Source organism: Caretta caretta, chromosome 17, assembly GCF_965140235.1.
Source record: "Caretta caretta isolate rCarCar2 chromosome 17, rCarCar1.hap1, whole genome shotgun sequence".
In the NCBI taxonomy this organism is placed as follows: Eukaryota; Metazoa; Chordata; order Testudines; family Cheloniidae; genus Caretta; species Caretta caretta.
This window is the reverse complement of record NC_134222.1, coordinates 4702385-4727322: the sequence shown is the minus strand read 5'-3', so window position 1 is coordinate 4727322 and position 24938 is coordinate 4702385. Positions and strand designations below refer to the sequence as shown.

At 49.3% G+C, this 24938-nt stretch overlaps 1 protein-coding gene across 7 annotated transcripts in view; it reads right to left on the bottom strand.

The window, feature by feature from the left end:
- The window catches only part of RPH3AL (rabphilin 3A like (without C2 domains)), a 165756-nt gene that overhangs the window by 78849 nt on the left and 61969 nt on the right, over positions 1–24938 (bottom strand). For 5 of the 7 annotated variants that reach the window (XM_075120662.1, XM_075120665.1, XM_075120664.1 and 2 more), the window contains 3 exons: positions 16604–16717; positions 15434–15607; positions 2589–5843 (listed from right to left, as the gene is read on the bottom strand). In XM_075120662.1, the coding sequence (XP_074976763.1) occupies positions 5809–5843; positions 15434–15607; positions 16604–16717 (323 nt within the window). In that variant the 3' untranslated portion in view covers positions 2589–5808. Of the gene's footprint in view, positions 1–2588; positions 5844–15433; positions 15608–16603; positions 16718–24938 lie in introns of those variants that run through there. The other 2 variants (XR_012665301.1, XR_012665300.1) reach the window with 1 other exon arrangement.

Below are 24938 nucleotides of genomic sequence, written 5' to 3'. Positions count from 1 at the left end.
GCTGGCCCAAGCACGTCACTTCAGCTCAATTTCTCAAAGGCATTTAAGCCCCTGAGTTCCACTGTAATCAAAGGTATTTAGGTGCCTAACTCCCACTGAGGATTTGGGCCTTGGTTTCCCTGTCCCTCAGTTCCTCATCTGTGCAATGGGGATAATAGCAGTGCCCTGATAAATACATTAAAAGGTTGTGAGGTGCTCAGATACTGTAATGATGGCGACCATAGAAATCTGTAGGAGATTCCCTTTGTTAGTCAATCTTCAGAGTAAAGGCTGCATCTTTTTCCTCAAAAGCACCATGAACGTTTATGGTGTGATTTAAATATTAAATGCTACTAACAATGATGATGATCTGGGCTGCCTTTGAACCTGTGACCAAGTGCAGATAACGTGAGAATGGCCACACTGGGTCAGACCAAAGGTCCATCTAGCCCAGTATCCTGTTTTCCAACAGCAGCCAATGCCAGGTGCCCCAGAGGGAATGACCAGCATCCGATGAAGTGAGCTGTAGCTCACGAAAGCTCATGCTCAAATAAATTGGTTAGTCTCTAAGGTGCCACAAGTACTCCTTTTCTTTTTGCGAATACAGACTAACACGGCTGTTACTCTGAAACAGATAACCAAGTGATCCATCCCCTGTCACCCATTCCCAGCTTCTGGCAGAGGCGAGGGACACCATCCTTGCCCATCCTGGCTAATAGCCATTAATAGACCTATCCTCCATGAATTTATCTAGTTCTTTTTTGAACCCTGTTATAGTCTTGGCCTTCACAACATCCTCTAGCAAGGAGTTCCACATAAGCCATTACTAACACCACGTGCCAGCCAGCCCCTGCTGTTTTCCCTGCGTTTAACTGCAATTCTTGTTTGCAGCGCTGACGTAGCCACTTTGGTCCCCGGATATTAGAGACACAGGTAGGTGGGGTAATATCTTTCAGTGGATCAAATTCTGTTGGAGAAAGAGACAAGCTTAGCTACACAGAGCTCGTCTTCAGGTCTGGGGAAGGTACTCAGTGTCACACTTCACTTTGACTGGGCTCTTGTGTTAACTTCTTATTGGTCCCACCTTGTATTTAGCTGTAACACTCTGAAGACGAGCTCTGTGTAAGCTCAAGAGACTCTCTCTCAACTGTAGAAGTTGGTCCCATAAAAGATATTACCTCACCCACCTTGCCTCTAACTGCAATGTAAGTAATGCCCTCAGCAGCCAGTCAGTCAAACCCACCGCCTAGCACGCTTTCTACCGCACGTACCTGTGGAGACGAGGAGTGTCATCAGAAGAACGTTTTTCATACTGGAATCAAAGCAACTGATGGAAGCATTGGATAGAAACTGAAAGGAAAGGCTGCATGTAAAGGAAGAGAAGAGGAACCTTACAAGAAATGCCAGGGCCTGGGATGGTGACCGACACTTCACACCCTGCTACTGTGATTGAGAAATGATCTCATTTGCAGAGTTAATACTGGGACTTCAATTTACAAATGAACTATAAAAGCTACCCAGAGACTATCTGCCATTTTAAGGCAATAATGGTAATCACCACCACCTGTATGTGTTAAAATGGAATAGTCAAAAAGCTCTGATTGTCAGCCTGTTGTCTTCAGCACCTGATTTATTAATGAGCACTCACAAAACATGCATTAGGGTTGCCAACCCTCCACGATTATCCTGGAGTCTCCAGGAATTAACGATTAATCGTTCATTAAAGATTATGTCATGTGATGAAACCTCTAGAAAGACATTCAACCAAAATTAGCAATCCTAGTTGGCAGCCCATTTGCTTCAGCATGTTAAGTAACTATAATATATACGTGGGGATTTTTTTCAACCAGATTAGATCCTGAAGCTTCACTGCTTTAAAATGAACAATGAGGGAAACATTTAAGTTTGGTAGTTCACGGCCAGCATTTTCCCACCTCAAAGATGGCAGAACTGACTCCCCTCTATACTTGACCTCATGGTGAGAGGAGGGTGAGGGAGGAGGGGAGAATTATAGGAGCTGTATAGTACTTGACAAGCTGCATCCTCAAGCCAACGACAGCACCCAAGCACCATCGTCAGAACAATCGCAACAGCAATTTGCAAGATGAGTTTAAAACGGAAAAGCAAAACAGGTATTAAAAAGCCATTTGAAACCTTGAAATTAAATGCACGGTGGGACAAAAAATACACATGTGTATATCTAGCTATATAGCTTTATTGAACAATACTGTAGATGTTTCTTGGTGGAGAATATTAAATAGACCCTAATTGCCAGACGAGTGACAAGCTTCACAAGGCCAAGAATGACGAATCTTTGCAGACTGGCAATTACTGCTATATTATGCTTAGTGCTTTCAGCAGAGAAAGAAACTCTACAAAAAGGCTAAAAATGTACCTGTGGATCAGCTTCCATTGCCCCATTTAGATATCTAAGAGGTGGGAATACAGAAAACAGGACCTTGAGGTTCAGCATTCTTGTTAATTACCTGTGATTCACGAGCCCGGTGCTGGAATTAGCTCCCTGCTGGAAGCAGCCTGAAGATTTGAAGAATATTTGTAACTTGGGAACAGAGAAATTTTGTATTATTTCAGGAAGGCCAGGCAGTTGGTGCAGCGTCAAAGCTTTATTATTTCCAATTCTAAAATGTTACACAACACGATGAGGGAAGGGAGGGACACACACAACAACCTATTAAATGGAGACCCATTCACATTCCCTTTCCTTCCCTCCCCACCCCCCAACTAAAAACACAGGCATTGTTACAAGTTATAAAGAAGATAAAGACCTGGTTGAAGACATGTAAACACACATTAGGGTGAAGTACACCTTTGAGATGAAAAATCTCAATCGTGAAAAGTATTAGCACGGAGTTGTGCATGTCTGCATACCGCATTTGAATGGGTGGATGTCTACACTTCAAGCTGAAGATGTAAATTCCAGTTCAAGGAGCATGCTAAAAATAGAGCATACTCACAGTTGTGGGACAGTTGCCCTGAGTATGTATGTGGGATCGCAGACTGGCGCTACAGCAGCTATCCTCTATTTTTAGCATGCTAGCTTGATGAGAGCTAGTGCAGGTATGTCTCCTTGAGCTGAAATTTACACTTTCCAGCTCCAAGTGTAGACATATCGACAATCGACATGGATTGGGCCTGGGTCTTCTCTCACTTGAGGCCTGGATCCAGTATCCACTTCAACAGGTTCCAGATCCGACTCTGAATCAGGGACAACTCTGCTGAAGTCAACAGAATTACACAGGTGTGAGCAAGGGGGGTGAATAGGGTTTTGGGACAGTATCAGCCTCACGTCTGTGCTTAAGCAAGAGTGTTTCACAAAACAATGTTAACTGAAGCATTTTCAGGATTTAAAGCAACCCAACAAACCAGTGAGGAGTATGTCAGGAGTAAAACATCCACCCTGTAGTGCTGGCGATTTATATGTGCTGGTGAACAAGAACCAAAGAGCGAAAGTGGCTGTGAAACACAACAAAACTGACTTGGCGGTTTTCATTGTCCAAGCTGAGTGAAGTATAACAAGGAAACAAACAGAATGGATGGTGAAAAGGAAAATTTGATTCTGCCTTACTAACGCAAAGTGGTGGTAAATAAGAAAGAGAAGGAAACTGGGTTCTAAAAATCTGGGGTAACAGTTTCAAAAGTGCCCAAGAGACTTAGACGCTTAAGTCCCATTTTCAGAAGTAACGTAGGCACGTAAGGCCAGATTTTCAAAGGTATTTAGGCACAAGAAGATGGAGATAGGCGCTTTTGAAAATCCCATTTGGCACCTAGGCGTCTATCTACATCTTTAGGTACCTAAATACCTTTGAAAATCTGGCCCTACATGTCTTAGTCTCATAACCCAGACCAAAAGTTAAAATGCCCATCCTGTAGCACATCACCCCAACAGGCAGCACAAACAGCAACAGCAGGGTGCTTGGTTGGATGCAAAACCACTTGGGGTTGGGAGCCCCAGTACCTGATCTCATTTATCTTTATCCTATAGTCATTTGTAAAATCCAATGTGTGTATATGTACATTGCAGGGTATTTTCCTATTAAAAACAAATATTCCCCCACCACCCCAACCTCATATAAATACCCCAATTTCTGCAAGTCTGCTCCTCAGGAGCAACCCTACAAAAACAAACTGATATATAACTCTACAATCAATTAATGAGCTGGGAAGGAGGAGGAGAAATTGTTTAAACTGATCAGAGTGGCTAGTTTACAAAGGGGAAGGTGACTCACTAGTGGCAGTGAATTGCTTTTGAAGTGATCAGTCGTCCCTGGACAGCACTCTTTGGAGTCTCTGGATCCCTTCGCAGAATATGTGCCTCATACAAAGCCCTCTGAAGTCAACTGAAGGACTCCCATTCATCTCTGGGCTTTGGCTCAGGCCTTAAAATGCTTGATCACTTTATAGGAGTCATGGGCTTGGCCTCTAGGCATCTGCCAGACATTGGGGAAGAGTGTATAGCTCAGAGAAGAGGTGGGGATGGCACCAGACTAGCAGCTCTCTCCAGGTTAGATCAATGCCAAAGACCCAAATATTAGCATGTAAGAAATTGCAGCCAGACAGATGTATGAGATCTGGGGACAGCAAGGAGAAAACACAGACCTGGCTCCTTCCACCTTCACAAGGGAAAGTAGCTTTCTTTTTAGAACACATGGCTGAGCTGACTGCCCAGTGCCATCCAGGTGCCATCAGGGCATGAGTAGGACTCTCCCACTAAAAGGTAAAACACACACACAGTTGGCAGCACAGAGAGAGGCTGCTCACAACACTGACTTCAACACACCAGAAACTGGAAAGGAGAGGAAACATCCTACCAGAGACAGATTAAAGGAATCGCACCAGCGATCCTCTTCCACAGCTCCCTTCCTCTCTAAATAAACAACCATCCCCAGGAGGCAGCCATGTTAAGAAGGTCCCTTGGAAGGGAGGAGGATGGAGTGTCATCACACCAGTTAATGGGGATACCCAATTAAAACAGTAATAAACCCAGCAATAACTGTGATGATAATACTCAGGATGGAAACCTGGCCCCATGGAAGTTGGTAGCAAAATTCTCATTGACTTCACGAGAGCCAGGATTTCACCCTCCCCTCTTAGGGAAGTTCACCCCGTGCAGAGAAGCAGCACAAAGCTACGTGCCACTCACACGCTCTATTTCAAGGGCTTTCCTGGGCGTCAGTGACGTGCAGGCCTGTGTGTGGGGGTGAATCTCACATAGCGCTGTTCACCTGTGGATCTCAAAGCACTTCACAAAAAGCAGGCAGAACTCTTTTACAGAAACCATTTACAGGCGAGGAATCTCAGTCACAGAGATGCACAACGTGATTTGCTCACTCAGCGGCCCAGGAATACAACACAAGCATCTTGACCCTAGTTCAGTGCTCTCACCACGCTGCACTGAGATGTCCTTACCAACGTGAGTAAGTGCTGGGCTCTCCATTGTACGGGGGGGGGGGGGGGGGATGGCAGGAGGGGTGGAGAAATGAATCTCAGTAGAAATACTAATACACAGCTGGCTGGTTACTATGGTGTCACCTTCTCCCTTCCTCACTCAGAAGAGCATCCCTCCAACCCAAACGTTTCCCATTCTCCTGCAGCCAGCAGGAGGCAAAAACAAAAGCAGGACAAACTACGCCGAGTGGACAGCAATGTCTCTTTCCAGCCAACGGCAAGTAAATTAAGGTCTGCGTGGAATCATGGCGACTCAGAAGCCACAGAATGCTGGGGTTCGCTCCATCCGTGTGGAGAGTACAAGACTGGATGTGTCAGACAAGCGTGTTGGATCCAGGTGAAGCAGTGAGACATCGACTCCCATCAACACCAGGGACTCGGGTGGATGCGTCGTTTGCCTTTGAAATAAATAAAGACAAAGATTTGGTAGGCTGTGGGAGGGGGAGCAGCTTGACACAATTATTTTGTGTTGCTTTCACCTCCTCGGCGTCATTTGAAAAGCTCGCTAGGAACAGCAGTGATGAGAATGACTGTGGATCATTACGGGGGGGGGGGGGGAGCTGCATCAGCAGTCTAGCCCCATTAAACTTTATTAAAGGAAGCAGAGCTGAGGAAGGAGAGAATGGGTGAGAAAGAAAGAAAACAGAAGGGTTGCTCATGGAACAGGAGAATTGGTTGAGCTGCCTTCTTCACTGAACTCCTGGGAGGTGCCGAGCCTCAATTCCCAGGGTTTCAAAAGGAATTTACGATGTCCAGCACTTTCATAGATTCACAGCGTTTATGGCCAGAAGGGATCATTAGCTCATGTAGTCTGATTTCCAGCATATCACAGGCCATTAAATTTTACCCACATACCATTACATTGAGCCCATGTGACTTCAGTTAGACTAAAGGATTTCAGTCCTCAGGAGAGTAAGCTACTGTGTGTGCCACAGAAGAAACTGAGGTTCCCTCAGGCCCCTGTGATGGCATGAAATTGATTAGATGAGATGTACCCAGACGATGCTAGCAGGCGACTTGCCCCACACTGCAGAGGAAGTTGAACCCCAACGCCAAGATTCCTGCCAATCTGATGGGGGGGGGGGGGAGATTCCTTCCCAGCCCCACATCTGGTGATCATTTTGACCCTGAGGACGTGAGTAAGAGACATCAGCCTGACATCTAAGAAAGAGAACGTTCTGTACCACCTCACATTGGCCCATGCCAGCAGTGTTCTATCTCTGTGGCTGCACCCTGATGCATCAGAGGAAAGCGACCCGCTCACACCTCCAGCAGATTACATCTAGCTAATTGTGCACTGGGGAAAAAATCCTTCCTGACCCTTACAGGCAACTGGCTCAAGCCCTGAAGCATGAGCTTTGATTATAGTTACTGTCTTAATCAGTCAATTTGGTTCTTTCTAAGGCGCAAGGATGAAGGGAATGAACAGAGGGATTCACAGACTCCACAGCCAGAAGGGACCACTGCAACCACCCAGCCCAACCACCCCCAGCCATAGACCTTCTCCTAGAAGTTGGATTAAAGAGCTCCATCTTAAAGACTCCAAGCCACAGGGAGTCCGCCCCCTCCCCTGGTAAGCTGTTCCAATGTTTAATTATCCTCACAGCTAGGAGACTGCATCTTATTTCAAGGTTGAATGCCTCTGACTTCAGCTTCCAGCCATTGAATCTTGTTATGCCTTTGTCAGCAAGGCTGAAAAGCCCCAACAATCAGATCTCTTCTCCATGCACAAGCACCTACACAGGGTGAGCAAACCACCTCTCACCCTTCTCTTTGATAAACTGAATAAACTGAGCTCCTTAAGCTTCATGTCGTACAGCTTGATTTCCAGCCCTCAGATCATCTTTATGGCCCTCTTCTGAACTCTCTCCAGTATTTCCACATCCTACTTCAAGGCCCCAGACTGGGAACAGTATCCCAGTAGTGGCCTAACCAATGCTGTGTAAGGAGATCACTTCCTGCCTCTGCTTGATAGTCCCTTTTACACATCCAAGGACCACAATACCCCTGTTAGCCACAGCACTGAGAGCGCTTCCCCTTCCCCTGCTGGACCCCGAAGCCCAAGCCCCCCCGCCGCCGGCACATGGCCCCCCAGTCCCCGAGCGCTGCGTGAGAGGTGTGACCCCCCCCAGTCCCTCCCGAGCATAGAATCATAGAATATCAGGGTTGGAAGGGACCTCAGAAGGTCATCTAGTCCAACCCCCTGCTCAAAGCAGGACCAATCCCCAACTAAATCATCCCAGCCAGGGCTTTGTCAAGCCTGACCTTAAAAACTTCTAAGGAAGGAGATTCCACCACCTCCCTAGGTAACGCATTCCAGTGCTTCACCACCCTCCTAGTGAAAAAGTTTTTCCTAATATCCAACCTAAACCTCCCCCACTGCAACTTGAGACCATTACTCCTTGTTCTGTCATCTGCTACCACTGAGAACAGTCTAGACCCATCCTCTTTGGAACCCCCTTTCAGGTAGTTGAAAGAAGCTATCAAATCCCCCCTCATTCTTCTCTGCCGCAGACTAAACAATCCCAGTTCCCTCAGCCTCTCCTCATAAGTCATGTGTTCCAGTCCCCTAATCATTTTTGTTGACCTCCGCTGGACGTTTTCCAATTTTTTCACATCCTTCTTGCAGTGTGGGGCTCAAAACTGGACACAGTACTCCAGATGAGGCCTCACCAATGTCGAATAGAGGGCAACAATCATGTCCCTCAATCTGCTGGCAATGCCCCTACATATACATCCCAAAATGCCATTGGCCTTCTTGGCAACAAGGGCACACTGTTGACTCATATCCAGCTTCTCGTCCACTGTAACCCCTAGGTCCTTTTCTGCAGAACTGCTGCCGAGCCATTCGGTCCCTAGTCTGTAGTGGTGCATGGGATTCTTTCATCCTAAATGCAGGATTCTGCTCTTGTCCTTGTTGAACCTCATCAAATTTCTTTTGGCCCAATCCTCTAATTTGTCTAGGTCCCTCTGTATCCTATCCCTACCCTCCAGTTTGTCATCTGCAAACTTGCTGAGGGTGCAATCCTCGCCATCCTCCAGATCATTTATGAAGATATTGAACAAAACTGGCCCCAGGACTGACCCTTGGGGCACTCCACTTGATATCGGCTGCCAACTAGACATGGAGCCATTGATCACTACCCGTCGAGCCCGACAATCTAGCCAGCTTTCTATCCACCTTATAGTCCATTCATCCAGCCCATACCTCTTTAACTTGTTGGCAAGAATACTGTGGGAGACCATGTCAAAAGCCTTGCTAAAGTCAAGGAATAACACGTCCACTGCTTTCCCCTCATCCACAGAGCCAGTTATCTCGTCATAGAAGGTAATTAGATTAGTCAGACATGACTTGCCCTTGGTGAATCCATGCTGACTGTTCCTGATCACTTTCCTCTCCTTTAAGTGCTTCAGAATTGATTCCTTGAGGACCTGCTCCATGATTTTTCCAGGGACTGAGGTGTGAGGCTGACTGGCCTGTAGTTCCCCGGATCCTCCTTCTTCCCTTTTTTCAAGATGGGCACTACATTAGCCTTTTTCCAGTCGTCCGAGTCCTCCCCCGATCGCCATGAGTTTTCAAAGATAATGGCCAATGGCTCTGCAATCACAGCTGCCAACTCCTTTAGCACTCTCGGGTGGAGCGCATCTGGCCCCATGGACTTGTGCTCGTCCAGCTTTTCTAAATAGTCTCGAACCACTTCTTTCTCCAGAGGGCTGGTCACCTCCTCCCCATGCTGTGCTGCCCAGTGCAGCAGTCTGGAAGCTGACCTTATTAGCGAAGACAGAGGCAAAAAAAGCATCGAGTACATTAGCTTTTTCCACATCCTCTGTCACTAGGTTGCCTCCCTCATTCAGTATGGGGGCTGACACTTTCCTTGACTTTCTTCTTGTTGCTAACATACCTGAAGAAACCCTTCTTGTTACTCTTAACATCTCTTGCTAGCTGCAACTCCAAATGTGATTTGGCCTTCCTGATTTCATTCCTGCATGCCCGAGCAATATTTTTATACTCTTCCCTGGCCATCTGTCCAATCTTCCACTTCCTGTAAGCTTCTTTTTTGAGTTTAAGATCAAAAAGGATTTCATTGTTAAGCCAAGCTGGTTGCCTGCCATATTTACTATTCTTTCTACACATCGGGATGATTTGTCCCTGTAACCTCAATAAGGATTCTTTATAATACAGCCAGCTCTCCTGGACTCCTTTCCCCCTCATGTTATTCTCCCAGGGATCCTGCCCATCAGTTCCCTGAGGGAGTCAAAGTCTGCTTTTCTGAAGTCCAGGGTCTGTATTCTGCTGCTCTCCTTTCTTCCTTGTATCAGGATCCTGAACTCGACCAACTCATGGTCACTGCCTCCCAGGTTCCCATCCACTTTTGCTTCCCCTACTAATTCTTCCCAGTTTGTGAGCAGCAGGTCAAGAAAAGCTCTGCCCCTAGTTGGTTCCTCCAGCACTTGCACCAGGAAATTGTCCCCTACACTTTCCAAAAAACTTCCTGGATTGTCTGTGCACTGCTGTATTGTTCTCCCAGCAGATATCAGGGTGGGCAGCCCCCCACAGCCAAGTGCCAGGTGGCATGGCCCCAGCACCCGGAGGTCCCCCAGCGGTGAGTGGCCCCAGCCACTGCAAGTCCCAGCCGCAGGCCAGTGGTGGCTGCCCTAGCCCTAGCCCCAGCCCCAAGCTGGCTTCATGGAAGATGAGCAGCCCACCTGGACTGGGGCTAAGGGCAAGCAGGAGTTGCCTCAGGGTGGAGCATGGGTGGGGCCACGCCGGGCTGCTTGGGGAGGCCCAGCCTCCCCCACCCTATGATATGAGCCGTCCATGCATTGGATCCTGCCAAGATAGAATTTAGCCCTCCTGGAGGGCTGGGGACAAAATGGGAATCACGAGACAAACCCAGTGGAACCCTGCACAACCCACTCTCTGCAGGGGGAACCTCCTTCTGGTGATCAGCAAACCCCAGGGCACCACAGAGCCAGGGCTGGAACAGAACAGCCAGATTCCCTATGGGCCGCACTTGGACTGCGGCTTTTTTCCTCCCCTTCATTTATAAAATACATGCCACGGCTCAGGGTGCATCTGCAGAACCTAACCCTCCACCCCAGTCATCGCTCCCCAGAACTCAGGCCACCCTGATCCTCCTCTGGGAAGACAAAGGGCCTAGCACTGGGCCCTAACAGGCAGCATCCTCACGAGATTTAATCACATCTAAACTTGACCATTTGCAACCTGAGTCAGGCAGCACGCCGCTGACTGGTCAGTGAAAACAAGTTACACTCAGCGCCAAGTCGTTGGCCAGCCAGCGTTCACTCAGGACTAGAATCAGAGGAAATGCCAGCCTGGGTCGGACCAAGGTCCCTATAGCCCAGCAACCTGTCTCTGACTGCAGCCTGCACCAGATTAACCCCGCAGCAGGCAGTTTTAGAAGGAAGCCATCCCTGGGGGAAAGTTATCTCAAGCCCATTGAGCTGGGTGATGCTGAACATGACATGTCCTGTCTGCCCTGCCTCAACAGCCATGGGCAGCATGGGGCCAGCTAACCTGATTGTTAAACCACAGTTACACTTCCTAGAGAAAAGGAGCCCCAAGCTTCCACAACCTACTGTGCCAAGGCAGTGGGAACTGGAGCCTCCTCTGTCCCCATGTACTTATGGGGCTCCCCTCGCCTGAACCTCTGAGCACAGACCACACCCAGCCCTAGCCCCAGAGGACACTAGGGGCCAGATTTCCAGATGGGCTGAAAAGCACCTGTAGCTCCCAGAGGGGTTGTGGGTCTCGGCGGTTCTCAGGATCAGACTCCATTACCGCCCACTGTCCCAGTGACCTTGACTGGAATGGCAAATCACGAAGAGAGATAGACAGACTGACCCTGCTAGCCAGAACTGAAGCCCTGCAAGAAGGGGCAGCAGGGCAAAGTGCAGCCCACATCCTGCTAGAAGCAGAGGGCAGCTACCCTTCATCTCCTGGGCTTGGGGGAGCAGCACTACCTCACAGCTGCCCCTCCTCTTTAGCTTGAGCTTCCCAAGGTCAGCAGCCGGTGCACTAAGGAAGCCCGTGCATTTGCTGGTGTAATGCATTCCCACTGGCTGGCTGTGAATCGCACAGAACTGCCTCTGGCTAATAGAGTGGGGCACTCTCTCTGTGAAGCTTTGGCAGCAAGCACCGCCCCGCTGAAGTGTCTGCCATGGCTGTCACAGGAGGACTGCTGGTGGAGCCAGTTGCTCGCTCAGCTTCCTGCTAGCTAAACAAACATGTTGGAATAAATCGCTTCAAGACGCACTTGCAGCAGCAAAAGCCCACTGATTTAGGCGGCTCTGTGAGACCTTTGGGAATGGCAGCAGGGCCCACCCAGCAGGCACCAGGCAGCCTAAGGTCCACGATCACTTCCTGCTGGGCTAGCGTCCAGCTCACAATCCCAGCTAAGAGGTACCCTTTGCTGCCACTCCCAGCAGAGAAATCGAGGACTGGATTGGCCACAGAGACAGAACACCTCCTTTCTCCCCTACATGCAGTTCTTTGACACTTGTCTTACGCGCCCATCCCCTCCTCGTTCTGTTAACAGCAGCCTCCACAGATGTCACCACGCTCACTCCATAGAGTAGAGAGAAATACAGGTAATGGCCACACTTTTCAAGAGCCACTTGTAAATTTTGGGGTGCCCAACTGGAGATGCCTCAAAGGAGCCTGGTTTTCACAAAGTGCTGAGCACCCATTCTCTGAAGTCCAGGCCTCTTTATGGCATCTCAAATTGGATGCCCCAAAACCGCAGTGTCCAAATGCACTCATCGCTTCTGAAGATGTAGACCCCTGTGATTAGAGATCTAGGCACAGATTCTCAAAGCTGCGGAGGGGATCTGGACACCCAGTCATTTTAATGGGAATCAGGCAGTCAAATGATGAGGCTTGGAAAAGTTCAGCCACAAATGTTACAAATACACTGGAAGTTCCTGGCCTTTTTCACCAGTCCCTTGTCTTCCCCTACAACCAGACCGTTGGCCATGCCCCCTTCCCAGCCCTCTCGCCTCCCCCTTCCCAGAGCCGGAGTGGGAGAGCTATAGACTGTCAGGGTAAAATTGCTTTGGAATCATCACAGGAACTCTTCAGCAAGATAGCGACTCAGGATTTGTTCTTAGGATGCGAAAGGCAGCTGAGAGTTGCACTTTGGTACAGAATTAGAGAAGAGGCGAGAATGAGATCTGCATTAAAAATAAAATAAAAAAAGAACAACACTTAAGCTACTGCTATGAGACACAAGTTGGTACCGTTAGAGTGTTATAGAGCATTGTATTGGTGTCTCTCTCCTTTTCTCTTTGTTTACCAGGTACCGGTGGTTCTCTTACATGTACCCCTGGGGGTATGCCGAGGTCTTTCAGGGGGTAGGTCAACTCATCTAGATCAGTGTCGTTTCTCAACTTGCAGGTTGTGACCCTCAGGGGCAGGGGTGTCACAGGATGGGTTCTGGGTCAGAAGTTCAGGGCCAGCATTAGGAGGTGGCAAGCAGGGCAACTGCCCAGGGAACCATGCCACAGGGGGTCCCATGAAGGTAAGTTACATGCTTCAGCCCTGGGAGGTGAGGCTTGGGCTTCAGACTCCTGAAAGGGCTACAGTAGTCAGGAAAGGTTGAGAACCACTGACTTACACCACATGGTTGGCGAGGTGGTGGGGTTTGTGCATTTATTATTGTGGACTATGGAATGTATGATTTAAACTACTCATGAAGGTGTTGTATAGAACACAAGGACATCATATGTGTATGACAGTATATTACTGACAGCTGTGTTCATGCATAATGTACCACAATTGCCATTAAACTCTGCACACACCACATTGCTGCAGCATCTCCCTAGTTTTGGGAATGCTACCGTCATGTTCATGGCTTGCAGAGCCATTCATTTTAGGATCATGTCATCTGTGCACAGTGGAGAAAATTGTTTTTGGAGGGTTGGAACCCAGAATTGTTTTGGAAGGAAAACAGAGCTTTAAAAATTAAAGCAAAAACCCTTTCCCAAACCTGCAGATTGTGCTTTATATAATGCCTTCAAATGAGAGAGGCCCGGCAGGGGGTGTGAGGATAAAGTACTCAGCCAAGGAAACAGACCATACACATGCCAGACCGACTGTCTCTTGCAATCAACAGAAGCAGCTGAATAGTTTAGTACATGGCTGGGATCGCTGAGGTATCTGCATGAGTGCAGGACAGAAATGGAGCCCGAGCCTGTTCGCTCTAGACACAGCTGATGGGCAGGCTGGGGCACGATCCCCCAGCACACCTGTAACACAATGTGTGTCTACACACCCAAGTGCTGCCAAGGGCACATACCGTTTGGATGAGGCTTGCTTTGGGCACACCTGGCAGCGCCTCTGCTGTGCCACTCCGCACTGCACTGGAGCCAGGGTGAGCAGGGATCCCTGGTATGATTAGCCCTGAGGGTGGAAGTAGTCCTCCAAATGCCATGCCGAGGGGCACAGGTCACTGCTTAGATGGCCTGTCTAATCTAACCCCTACAATCCAATGCACGGGACGAGGTGGATGCTTTGTGGCCCACAAGGCTCCCACGCTGGCGTGAGACGCTGCATTCTGCTCCCAACAGGGCCACCAGCCTGCGGTCAGCTGTCCACAATCAAATCAAGTACAAAAATCAAACAGACTTGGGCAGAAACGGCTACTGCTCCTCCCCCGCCCTGCCATCGCCAGGGTTATGAAAGTCACAGGAAAGAACTCATCCACCAAAAGAACCAGTGTCTGAATGAAAGAATTCCAGCATGCACGGTTCTGCGGCAGGAATGGGAAGTGAACGACCTCAGGCCAAAAAGAAGGTACTTTGAAAACGTTTTCTAGTTGGCCATGCAAACCTGACTGCCCCTCCTCTGAGCCAGGATCCCACCTACACCCTAGGCAGCTATTTTCGCGGGGCACATGCTTTAGTAGCCCAGAGAAAGTCGCAGTCCTAGATACATGCCATATATCACCCTGAACATTCATTTGCCAGGCAGTGCAGGACCTGACTGCGAGAGGTTAACCCCCGCATTTCGGGGTCCGATTTTATACAGCAGGGAGGGAGGATTTTTAAGCTGATGACCCCCAGCAGGCCAAGTGCGGGAAGGAGGTGGCACAGGAATTATTGTTGCACTGGGTGATCAACCTCTTCACTATTCTCTCAAATCTAATTTATACCTTGACACACAAGCCATGAAACTGACTCAAGAACCAAAAGGAACGGTTGCCAGAAGGGTGACAGGAACAGCTGGGAGGGAGAGGTGTTAAATGATAACCTCCGGGGTTACTGTGTATATAAATGTGAACTGCAGAGAGAAAATATATGCGTTGCTTCCAGCTGCTCCAGATCAGAAGTGAAAGCAGCGTGCAGATCTGCTGTCACACTCAGCTAATTCCTCTGAGCTTGCTGGGGATGGAGTGGGGAGGTCAAGTTTACACTGCAGAGGGTTGGGAAGTGACTTGTTTTAATTTACAAGCCAGCCGGACATATACAAAGCATTTTATTCCCCCGGAAAACACCTGCATTTGCACTTTGCTTCAACAAAGTTCAGATCCATGCTGCTGCAGGTGCAAACGCTGGGATTTAATGGGCAAACGTAGGAGTGTTTGGGGAAGTCCCATCACTGGGGAAAGTCCAGTGTGACGAACAGAGCCTGAAAGTCAGCCATGACCTTGGACAAGATGCTTAGAATCATAGAGTTCAAGGCCAGAAGTGACCACCGGATAATCCGGTCTGACTTCCTCTATACAGGCCATCACCACCAGCATCTGGCCCCTAAAACCCCGGGCTTCTCTGACCTCACGCAAGGGCCACACGCGCCTCTCTGACAATGCTGGGCATGGACTCCAATTAGAAGCGCATGGGGGTTTTCTCAGCAGCCTTCTCTCAGCTCAGTGGGCCGGGCTGCCTGCCTGGGGGGTTCAGGAGGGGTGCTGTGCCATGTGCTTCTAGAGAGGAAGCCAGCCTGGGGGCATTGATGCCTTTCACTCACCGCGGGCACTTCTGCTGGCATCGCTGTCGCACTCCTCTGCCAGCAGGTCATTCTGGCAGCTCTCGGTAGCACTTGGGCCTCCCCTGCGCTCGCTGCCCAGGCTGCTGCGGCTCTCCGAGAAGGCGTTGGAGTGGGTGCTCCCGCTGGGAGTCCTGGGGGAGTCGCTGCCAGCTACTGCAGAGACACAGGGGAGAGGTTTGCTGCAGGGCTGTCTCGATCTGGGGGAGCTGCTGGGGTTTATGGGTGTGCAAGGGGCTGTGTTGCTGGCCCTAGACATCCACAGAGCAGACACGAGGCCAGCTTCCCACACCCACCCTGCCAGCATGCCTCCTCCTGACCCGGGCAGGGCCCATCGCCAGGAGCTCAGTCTCCCTTGCCACCCTGCTCCAGTGGTAATTCTGATTACTGTGGAGTCATGTGCACGAGGAACCAGACTGAGTTCTCCAGGTGCCCAACCCACCCTCAGATGGGAACCACTCACATTCCCTCACTGCCAGCCTGGGCGGGAGGGACTCCTGGGTCAAATCGCTCTTTTATATTTGCTGGCACCAGGCCTGCCCTAGCCCGGTGTGATATGCTACCCCACGGAGCTCACCACCCAACAGGCAGCCACACATCCAGCTTCAGAGGTGGAGAGGCCAACACCAAAGCAATGCCACTGTTTTGATGTGAGACCATACACCACAGGTTTGAAACACACTCCCACATATGGGTGGGGAGTGAGAGCTGAAAGGCTTCGTGGCTGCAGGGATTGGAGTGGCAGGAGGCTGGTCCCTTTAGCAAACCAGCAACCTCACCACGGTGGGATGACTCTTCCCATCGCCAGTCCTGCCGAGGCATCCTGTCTCCCATTATTATTAATTAACCACTCTAGTCCAGTCACACTCAAGGGCCCCAGCTGGGCTCAGGGTACGGCTGTGCCATACACTCTGCAAACACACATGATGGAGATTCTGTCCTTCCCCAAGCAGGCTTTCAACTTCAGCACTAGCCCGTAATTTCTGGGGATAGCCAGACCCTCAGCTGACGTAAAGTGAAGCCAGCAGAACGATGCCAATTTACAGCAGCTGAGGAGTTGGTCCAGGGTGCACAGTAACAATTGTCACCCTACGGTACATTTCCATCACCCATTTCCGTGCCCACATTCAGGGGTAACAGCCGATTCCTCACCTGATTCCGCCTGATGCTTCCTGATCTTCAAGCCCTTGGACCCCCCAGGCAAGGACTTGTCATCCAGACTAGAGGAGCTGAATTCTGAGTCACTCTCGCTGTCACTAGAAACCACTGGAAGAGACAGAGAGGGAGGGGAGTCAGAGCCATTCCCAACGTTCACAGTCCTTACCGCAGAGGGCCAGATGGAGCCAAAAGACAACACAGAAACATAATGACTTGAAGGCTTTGTCCACACTAGCACGTCTGTCAATAACATTTTTGTTGGTCAGGGGTGTGAAAACAACACAAAAGCGCCGGTGTGGACAGTGGTATGTCAGTGGGAGATGCTCTCCTGTTGCCACAGCTACTGCCGCTCGTTAGGGGTGGTTTAATTATGCTGGCGGGAGAGCTCTCTCCTCCTGGCATAGGGCGGCTACACAGGAGACCTTACAGTGGCATAGCTGCAGTAGTAGCTGTGTCCTTCTCCAAGGTGCGATTCACCTGTAGCTCCCACGCAGCTGTTCACACTTGGTTGGGCTTTCCTTTCTATAGGGGTTTTACGATTCAGGGCAGCGTAGGGGTTTTACAGACTCAGTTCAAGTACTGGCCCAGTCACTTAGCACTCCTCCCGCCCCCTGCCACTGGTTTGCAGCACGGCTGCACAGATTACATAGAGGGCCACGCGGCCACAGCCTGTCCTCATGCTGACCCGCACTGACAACGCAAGCAGCCGCCCTGGTTTCAATGGAGTGAAGTGCCACTCAGCGGATCATAGTGTGGGCCACGGTTACTATTTATGGAGTGCTTTGCTCATGAACAGCGATGGAAGTGCTGCATAAGTACCCAAGGAGGTGGCACAGTCTAGCAGGCAGAGTGGTGACCAGGCTAGGGAGCCAGGAGAGCTGGTTCTAGTCCCATTTGACTTGCTCCTGTGAGAATCTTCCTCTCTCTGTTCTCCAGTTCCCCATGCGTGAAGTGGGGACAATGATACCAAGAACTTGTCTTCACATGGAGTTGTTCCTGAATGACTCTGGGTGTGGACATTCTTATTCCAGAATAGGAGTGTCCACATAGGGAACTATTCTGGAACAGCTGCAATGCTTTTAATTCACATCCTACCTCCATTCGAGTTAGCTTCCACATGTAGACGAGCCCTAACTCTCCTTTGTGAATCTATGATGAAAAGTGCCAGTTAAATCCTCAGTATTACAATGTCAATCACATTCGCTTCTATTCTATACAGGGTTTCCCATGCTCATCATGGTAGTATCTGATCCGAGCACATTCCAGTCATGCATTCAGCCACCTTAATCTATCACATGCCGTCTATTCTCTCATCCTCTCCCCAGAAGAAAAATTGTGTGCAGAGGAGTGTCTTGTTTTGGCAGGTGTGGCTGGTTGGTTGGTTGAACCTGTTGCTGTGTATTTATATCAGAGAAGGCAACATCAAAGCAACGCACCTTGGACTTGGAGTGGAAAGTGGGGAGGTTTGGGATGGTCCTTTGTTCCCGGGGCAGTTCGTTCCATCGCCTCAGCCCACCCCCAAAGCAGGTTCTGTCTCCTGCACCGGTGAGCTTCATCCTTATTGTTCAGAGTTCCATTGGGCCAGAGGACCAGAGCTGTTGCCCGTGGTTTTCATCACAGAGCTTTAATGACCTTTTAGATGTCCTGAGCGCTCCAGGGAGCTCCTTGAAGAGAAGGCCCAAGACCCTGACCTTAATTTGAGTCTGTTGAAAGCCAGTGTAGAGAGCAAACGACAGACTGGCACATTCCTAGTAGCCCGTGCTGCTGGGGAAACACGCCGCAGCTTTCAGCACTAGTTGGGGTTTTCTAAGTGCTGCTGACTTTGTGCCAGGTATATCACATTGCTGTAGTCCAGCCAAGTAGTGACAACAATGTGAATCACTGAGGCCAGGTCTGGGTCACCGGGATGGGATGGCATTTCTGAGGCAAGCAGAGATGTTACAAAGCATTATTCACGGATGCCATCATGTGAGAGCTCAGCATCAGGGAGGAATCCAAGAGGAATCCTAGACTATAGCCTGCACTGATCAATTGTGCGTGTGTATCTTCAACCAGTGGAGACTGCACCATGGCGGCACGCTCTTCAGAACGCTTCCCTCTGCCTGCCAGCATCACCTCAATCATGCTTGCTCAGGTTCAACTTACTGACAGGTTCACAGAAATCGTCGCTGGACGAGACCTGTTTACCAATCCCCTGCCCAGGGCAGGAGTGCTCCCTACAATGTCTCTTCTGGCACTCTGCCTATCCTGCCTCTAGACATCTACCCAATGGGGTTCCTCGCACTTTCCCTGAGAGGCTAATCCACGGCTGGACAGCAAGGGCATCCCATTCAAGGCTGCTTTCATTCCCCAGTGTTTCGCAAGCTCCATTGAGAGAGCCTCTATTTGTAAAGGGTGCTCCTTGAAGGGGTAAAGCATTCCCACTTTCCAGCTGGAATACGCAAGCACTTCTGCTCCTTCAATCCCATAAGAAAATCCATTGTAGCTGCCAGCTGCTTTATGTCGAGTGAGAAAGGAGCTGTTGCAAAGGACAGCCTTCCTGGCTCACCCCAGCCCAGAGACTTTGGGATGGATTTGTCTCCTGGATTGGTTGGGTGGCTTTTGCTCATTTGATTCAGGCAGGTATATCTGCAGCCCAATAACCATGGGCTCATTCTCAAATATGGTTCAAAATTCCTTGTGGCAAGTGTGAAGTTAGCTCATCTCAGCCTTAAGAGAGTCAAAGTGACAAGCTGAAACATCCCCATAAAGAAAACTCTCTCTGGTAAGCTTTTCTATCACCATAATATCTGAGCATCTTGCCAAACATGCAGGGAGTCACCCCTGCGAAGTAAGAAATTATCATTATCCCCAGCGAGAGGCAGGAAAACAGAGGCACGCAGATTAAGTAACTGGCCCACGATCACCCAAGAAGTTGGTGGCAGAATCCAGGGCTGCTGGGTCCCAGTCCCTCAACCCTGGTACCAGCAAGGAGACTACAGAACTCCAGCACAAGGAACTGGGCACAAGTTATGTGTCCAGCCTAAGGAAGAATATTAACGAGCCACAGGTTTTGAGCCTGGGGCCTCACAACGGGCCAAGCACCTTTGAAATCAAAGGGAGGTAAGGGTGCTCTGTGCTTTGCTAGATCAGGCTCTTGATAAGCTAGCTATGCTCGGCCAGCGTGGGCGAGAAAGAGCAACGCCCAGACAGGTCCTCGCGGGAGCAAGTTCCTCCAGAGCCTCCTGCCCCTCACCAGAAACCCGAGTGAGCCCAGAAAACAAAGCATACAGTGGGTGGCTTTCAGCCCTGTGCCGAGAACCAGCACTACATCTATGCAGCAGTTCAATCCCACGGATGGGCCCACGGCCTGACCCTTTGCGCGGGGGGAATTTCACCCTAAGCCCCATCCCAGCACAAGGAAAAGTTCAGCTGTCTGGAGGGTACAGAAAGGACTGAATATATAATGGAGGATAAATGGAGCTTCCCCCCTCCCCCAGGTCTTTGGGGGAAGAAGCTTGCCTTGCTGCCAAACTGTGCACTGTAGTTATTCTCCAGATCAAGAAAGGACATTTTTGCCCATTGCAGAGAGGAAGAAGAGCCCAGTGGTCAGGGTGCTAGTCTGGGATTCAATTCCCTATTCTGCCACTGACTCTCTCTATAACCCTGGGCAAGTCACTTGGTCTGTGGCCACAGTTCCCCACCTGTACAATGGAGACAGTGGAAATGCCCTGCCTCACTGGGATATTGGAAAGATAAGTGCTTCAGAGACTGTGAGATGTTCAGATATTATGGCAATGGATGATATAAAGTACCTAAAACAGGGTTGTCACCTTTCACCAGCACTCAGATTAACACACGTGCTTTGCAAAGCTACACACTGATTTGCATTGTATAGGACAGAGGCAGGACAAGGGCTAGTATATTTCCCCGCATGCAGGCAGGCTGTTGAACTGTTCCACCAAGGTCCTCTGTGAGCATTATCGCGTACAGGCAGCTCGCTGTAGGACATGAATTTTTTTTACTACAAAAATTTTAATATCTAAAATAAAGCATTTCTTGAGTTATCATCTCTGAGTATATTAAACCTGGCTGCTGGCATTATTGGAAGGCTATAGAAATTGACCTTGCTGCCAGCTATCTTCACAGGGCAATCTTGATCGGAATGTCTCTGCGGAGCTGAAGAGCGAGTGCAGCCCGCCAGCCAATTTTCTCACTCCAATCAGCTTGTTCCTCAATTGCAGCAACTCTTATTGTGTTTACGATTCACCCTCCTGGACTGGCCCAGACTTCAGCTGTCTAACCGTGCTGTCAGAAGTCAGTCGCACCTCTCATCTGCTTTAATAAATTCTGCTGAGAAAGGAGCCATGCATAGCAGAGACCATAACTGCATTACAAATGGGAATGTACCAGCAGGCATGGATCTTCTGTCCAAGAGCCTTAAAACAAAGGGGTTTATTTTGTTAAGAAAAGTCATTACCAAGAATCAACCAGGAATGAAAAATCGCAGGTCAGTCACTATAAACCACAGGCCTCAGCTAATTGTCCATTCCGATTCTATGGCCTCCGGTGGGGAGTTTCACAGAAGCCCATGGGAGTTAGGCATGCAGTTCCCACTGACAGTCACCTAACTCCCTCAGGCACTTCACCCTCCAGGTTCTACTGCTTGGTTTTTATAATCACAGAAATGTCAGGCTGGAAGGGACCTTGAGAGGTCACCTAGTCCAGCCATCCGCACTGAGGCAGAACCAAATAAACCAATAGCATCTCTGTGACAGGTGTTAGTCTAACCTGTTCTTTAAAACCTCCAATGACGGGATTCTTCAACCTCTCCTGGAAGCCTGTTCCAGAGCTTAAATACCCTTCAAGTCAGGAAGCTTATCCTAATATGTAGCTTAAATCCCCTCCCCCATGCTGAAAAGTAAGCAGACCCTTTGAGGTCTATTACCAAGGTGTTTAGATTAACAAATTCTTCCATCTCTGCTCCTGCCTCCTACAGCCACTTAAAAAGAAAAGTGGGTGGGGGGTTATTTGGGAGAGGTCTCCTTTATGTCTTGCACGATGTAGAGGTGACTGTTAAGGAGGGCCCACTGATGAATCAAGGGGAGATGGTTTTATCTTGCCACCCTGTTTGGCTTGAAATGCTCCAGCGAGGGACTGCTTGGGATGAGACAGATATTAATGATTGCAAGACACCACTGGTGGCAGGAGCAGCCCACTCTGCTCTAGTTTCCACTACTGCTGTTAGTGTAGATACACCCATAGTGCTGATGTTTCTTTTTAGAAGTAATTTTTCTCCCAAGGCTGCTTGGCTTGTTGCTGGAGCATTGCAGTGCCCAGACAACATAAATCTGGCGCTCAAGCAGATGCTGATATCACTAGGAGTCTTCGGGGTGGCTGTATTTTCAGAGCATGTGACAGCTATCTTTGTCCTTCATCATCTCGTTCAGACTGAGATTGTGTTTTTAAGCAATCCTTTAGATTTGGCCTCTGCTGCCTTTTGAATGAGAATGGACACCCAGCTCCTAATCTGCTTTTGGTAATTAAAGATCTCCATCAGTGTCCCATCTAGCAGCCTCTGCCATCTTCCACTCTCCTCTATCCCTCCGCTCCACCTCCAGGATCTTTGGGTTCGTAGCCTCCCCCCTGAGCAGACCTGGGTCAGTTTTACTGAGCCTGTTCAAACCCTGTGACCAATCATGAAACCAACAAGAGCCACATGCATTTCAGATGCTTAGGAAATCTGTGAACACTAGAGCTGTAGCCCCCAGAACTAGCATCTCCCCTACTGCCCTCTGATCGGCAGGTGCTGTCTTCTGGCTGGCAGGGAAAGTTTTTGGCAATAAAAAGACTCTGGGACCTCCAATTTTTCCCCCTTCAGTAAATGCCTCCCATGCGGTAGCCTGAGTAGAGAGCCCAGAAGGGCCTTGTAGCACGCACTGAAACTCAACAAATCCTGGCTTTGCCATCCCAACAGGAGAACCATACTGCAGAGCAGAGCCGCCTCCGCTGACAATCAAGTTCTAAGTGTCAGTAAAATCCTGCAGGTGCTCCATGGCCACAAGCTCTGGGGATGAAGACCGTGGCAAACAACTTCACTCCTCTGGCACAATGGAACTCTCTACAAATAAGGGTGAAGCTCATCTGCTTGGGAGACATGGCATTCTCAGGGGGTGGCCTGGGATGGAGCAATTAACTCCTCTGGGAACTAAAGTCCATCCCAAACCTCTCCACCTCCCACTCCAATTGCCAGGCACAATTCTTTGACCTGCCGTCTCTGACATTAACACATGTATATTTCAGAAAACAAAACCTAAAACCCTACTGCACCGGACACGCCTCTCCCCCAGAGAGAGGATGAGAGAACGAACACATGACAGATGTTGGTTACGTTGCTGAATGCCTGACTGGAAGCGCTCAGACACTGGAAAGCAATATAAGAACCTATACAGAAGAGAATACATAATACCCCACAGCTAGGAACTGTTGCTTCAACACGCTTGTGAAGTGTGTGATGTTCCATACACTCCTAGTGAGTTGTCTACATGGAGGATAATTGCCTACTACTGCTGCCAGTTCATGGAGTTACTCCTTTAACTCCTGTGATAGAGATGTGTGCTGTGTTTTTTTATAGTCCTGAGTTCAGATGCTGCTCCTGATCCCAGCAGATAGTCTTTACATTATCAAGAGCATCCAAGCTGGTTTTAGGTATTGAGGGTGTAGCAGGGATACCAATAGTTCAGGACCACATTACATCTTAGGCCAAGTCTATGCTCAAAAGTTAAGTTGACCCAGCTACGTTGCTCAAGGGTCTGAAAAATCCACACCCTGAGTAACGTAGTTAAGCTGACCTAGCGCTGTCTACACCAAGGGGTTTCTCGAACTTCATTGAACCATGACGTCCTTCTGACAATAAAAAATAGTACATGACCCCAGGAAGGGGGACCAAAGCTCCACCGCCCTGTGGGTGGGGCTCAGACTTTGGCTTCAGCCCCGGGCCCCAGCAAGTCTAATGCCAGCCCTGGCAACCCCATTAAAATGGGGTCCCAACCCACACTTTGAGAACCACTGGTCTACACCCAGGGTTAGGTTGATGGGAGATGGATTACCTGCACGGATGGGAGAACCCCTCCTTTCGCTGTAGTGAGTGTCAACACTGATGCACTGTAGAGTTTCAAGCGTATACTAGCCCTCGCTCTTTCTGCATAGTTCTAAAGTAGGTGCAGGGTCCGGTGAGTGCACGTACATGTCTGCCCGGAGAGACAGAATTTTGAAAACTTAGGAGACGAGAGTTTGAAATCCGTCCTTCCCTAGGATTTACTTGTAACTGAACACAAAGCCAAAACTAGTTTTAAGTCTCAATGAGGCAAAGGCAATTCTCTCTATTTATGGTCCACCAAAGGCCTGTACTAAGTGATTTTCATGTCCCATTTTCCAAAAGCACTTGTGTGGGGATCCATGACAAACATCCCCCACCAAGGAAGCCGAGAGCCTTCCCCGTGAGTGCTGGGTAGCACCCTGGCAGATGCAGAGGGCTGCTAGCTGGTTTTCCTTTGATAATTGGTTGTGGCTCATGTTGATGCATGAAAACAGATGAGTGCAGGCTAAGCTATCTGGCTGTAACGTGACAAAATGTAAAAGGCCTGAATGAAGCCTTCCCAGCACGACAGGAGAGGAGAGTCACTGCTGGCTTCAGAAATGCTGCAAACAGCAATAAATCATCCAAGGTAATCCCTGGGCTAGAACTCCAAGATTGCCTGTAAAGAGCGAGGGCTGGGGCCAAGCAAGACAGCGAAGAGGCGTCACGAGGCACAGATGCTCAGCATCTGGAAGTCAAATTAAAAGAGAGCAGCAGCCCAGCCCAGCCCAGCAGATAAGGCAATGAAGAGGGACTCTGGTTCCACTCCCAGCTCTGCTGTGTGACCTTGGGCAAGTTACCTGGGTGAGCTCTCTCTGGTTCCGTTTCCCCTCCAACCCCGTGTTTGTCTGTTTAGACTGTGAGCCTATCAGAATGGGGCCCGGATCTCAGCTGTGTGGGGTCTCTAGGCGCCAACATAATAAACCAACAGTTTCTGTTGATGTCTACTGATCTGAAAGACTGACTCCTATCCACACTCTCCTGGGCACCAGGACATCTGAATCTGGGGTGAAGAAAGAGAAATCAGGAGGGATTTTGGGGAGGTTGGAGAACCCAGATAGACATTTATGAAAAGTCAACATGCCCCTTCCCTTCGATAGCCCTGTGAATAAGCTCTTATTAAAGATAATACCTGACACTTGGATAACACCTGTCACCGAAAGATCTTAGAGAGCTTTACAAACATTAAGTAACTAAGACAACACACTGTTA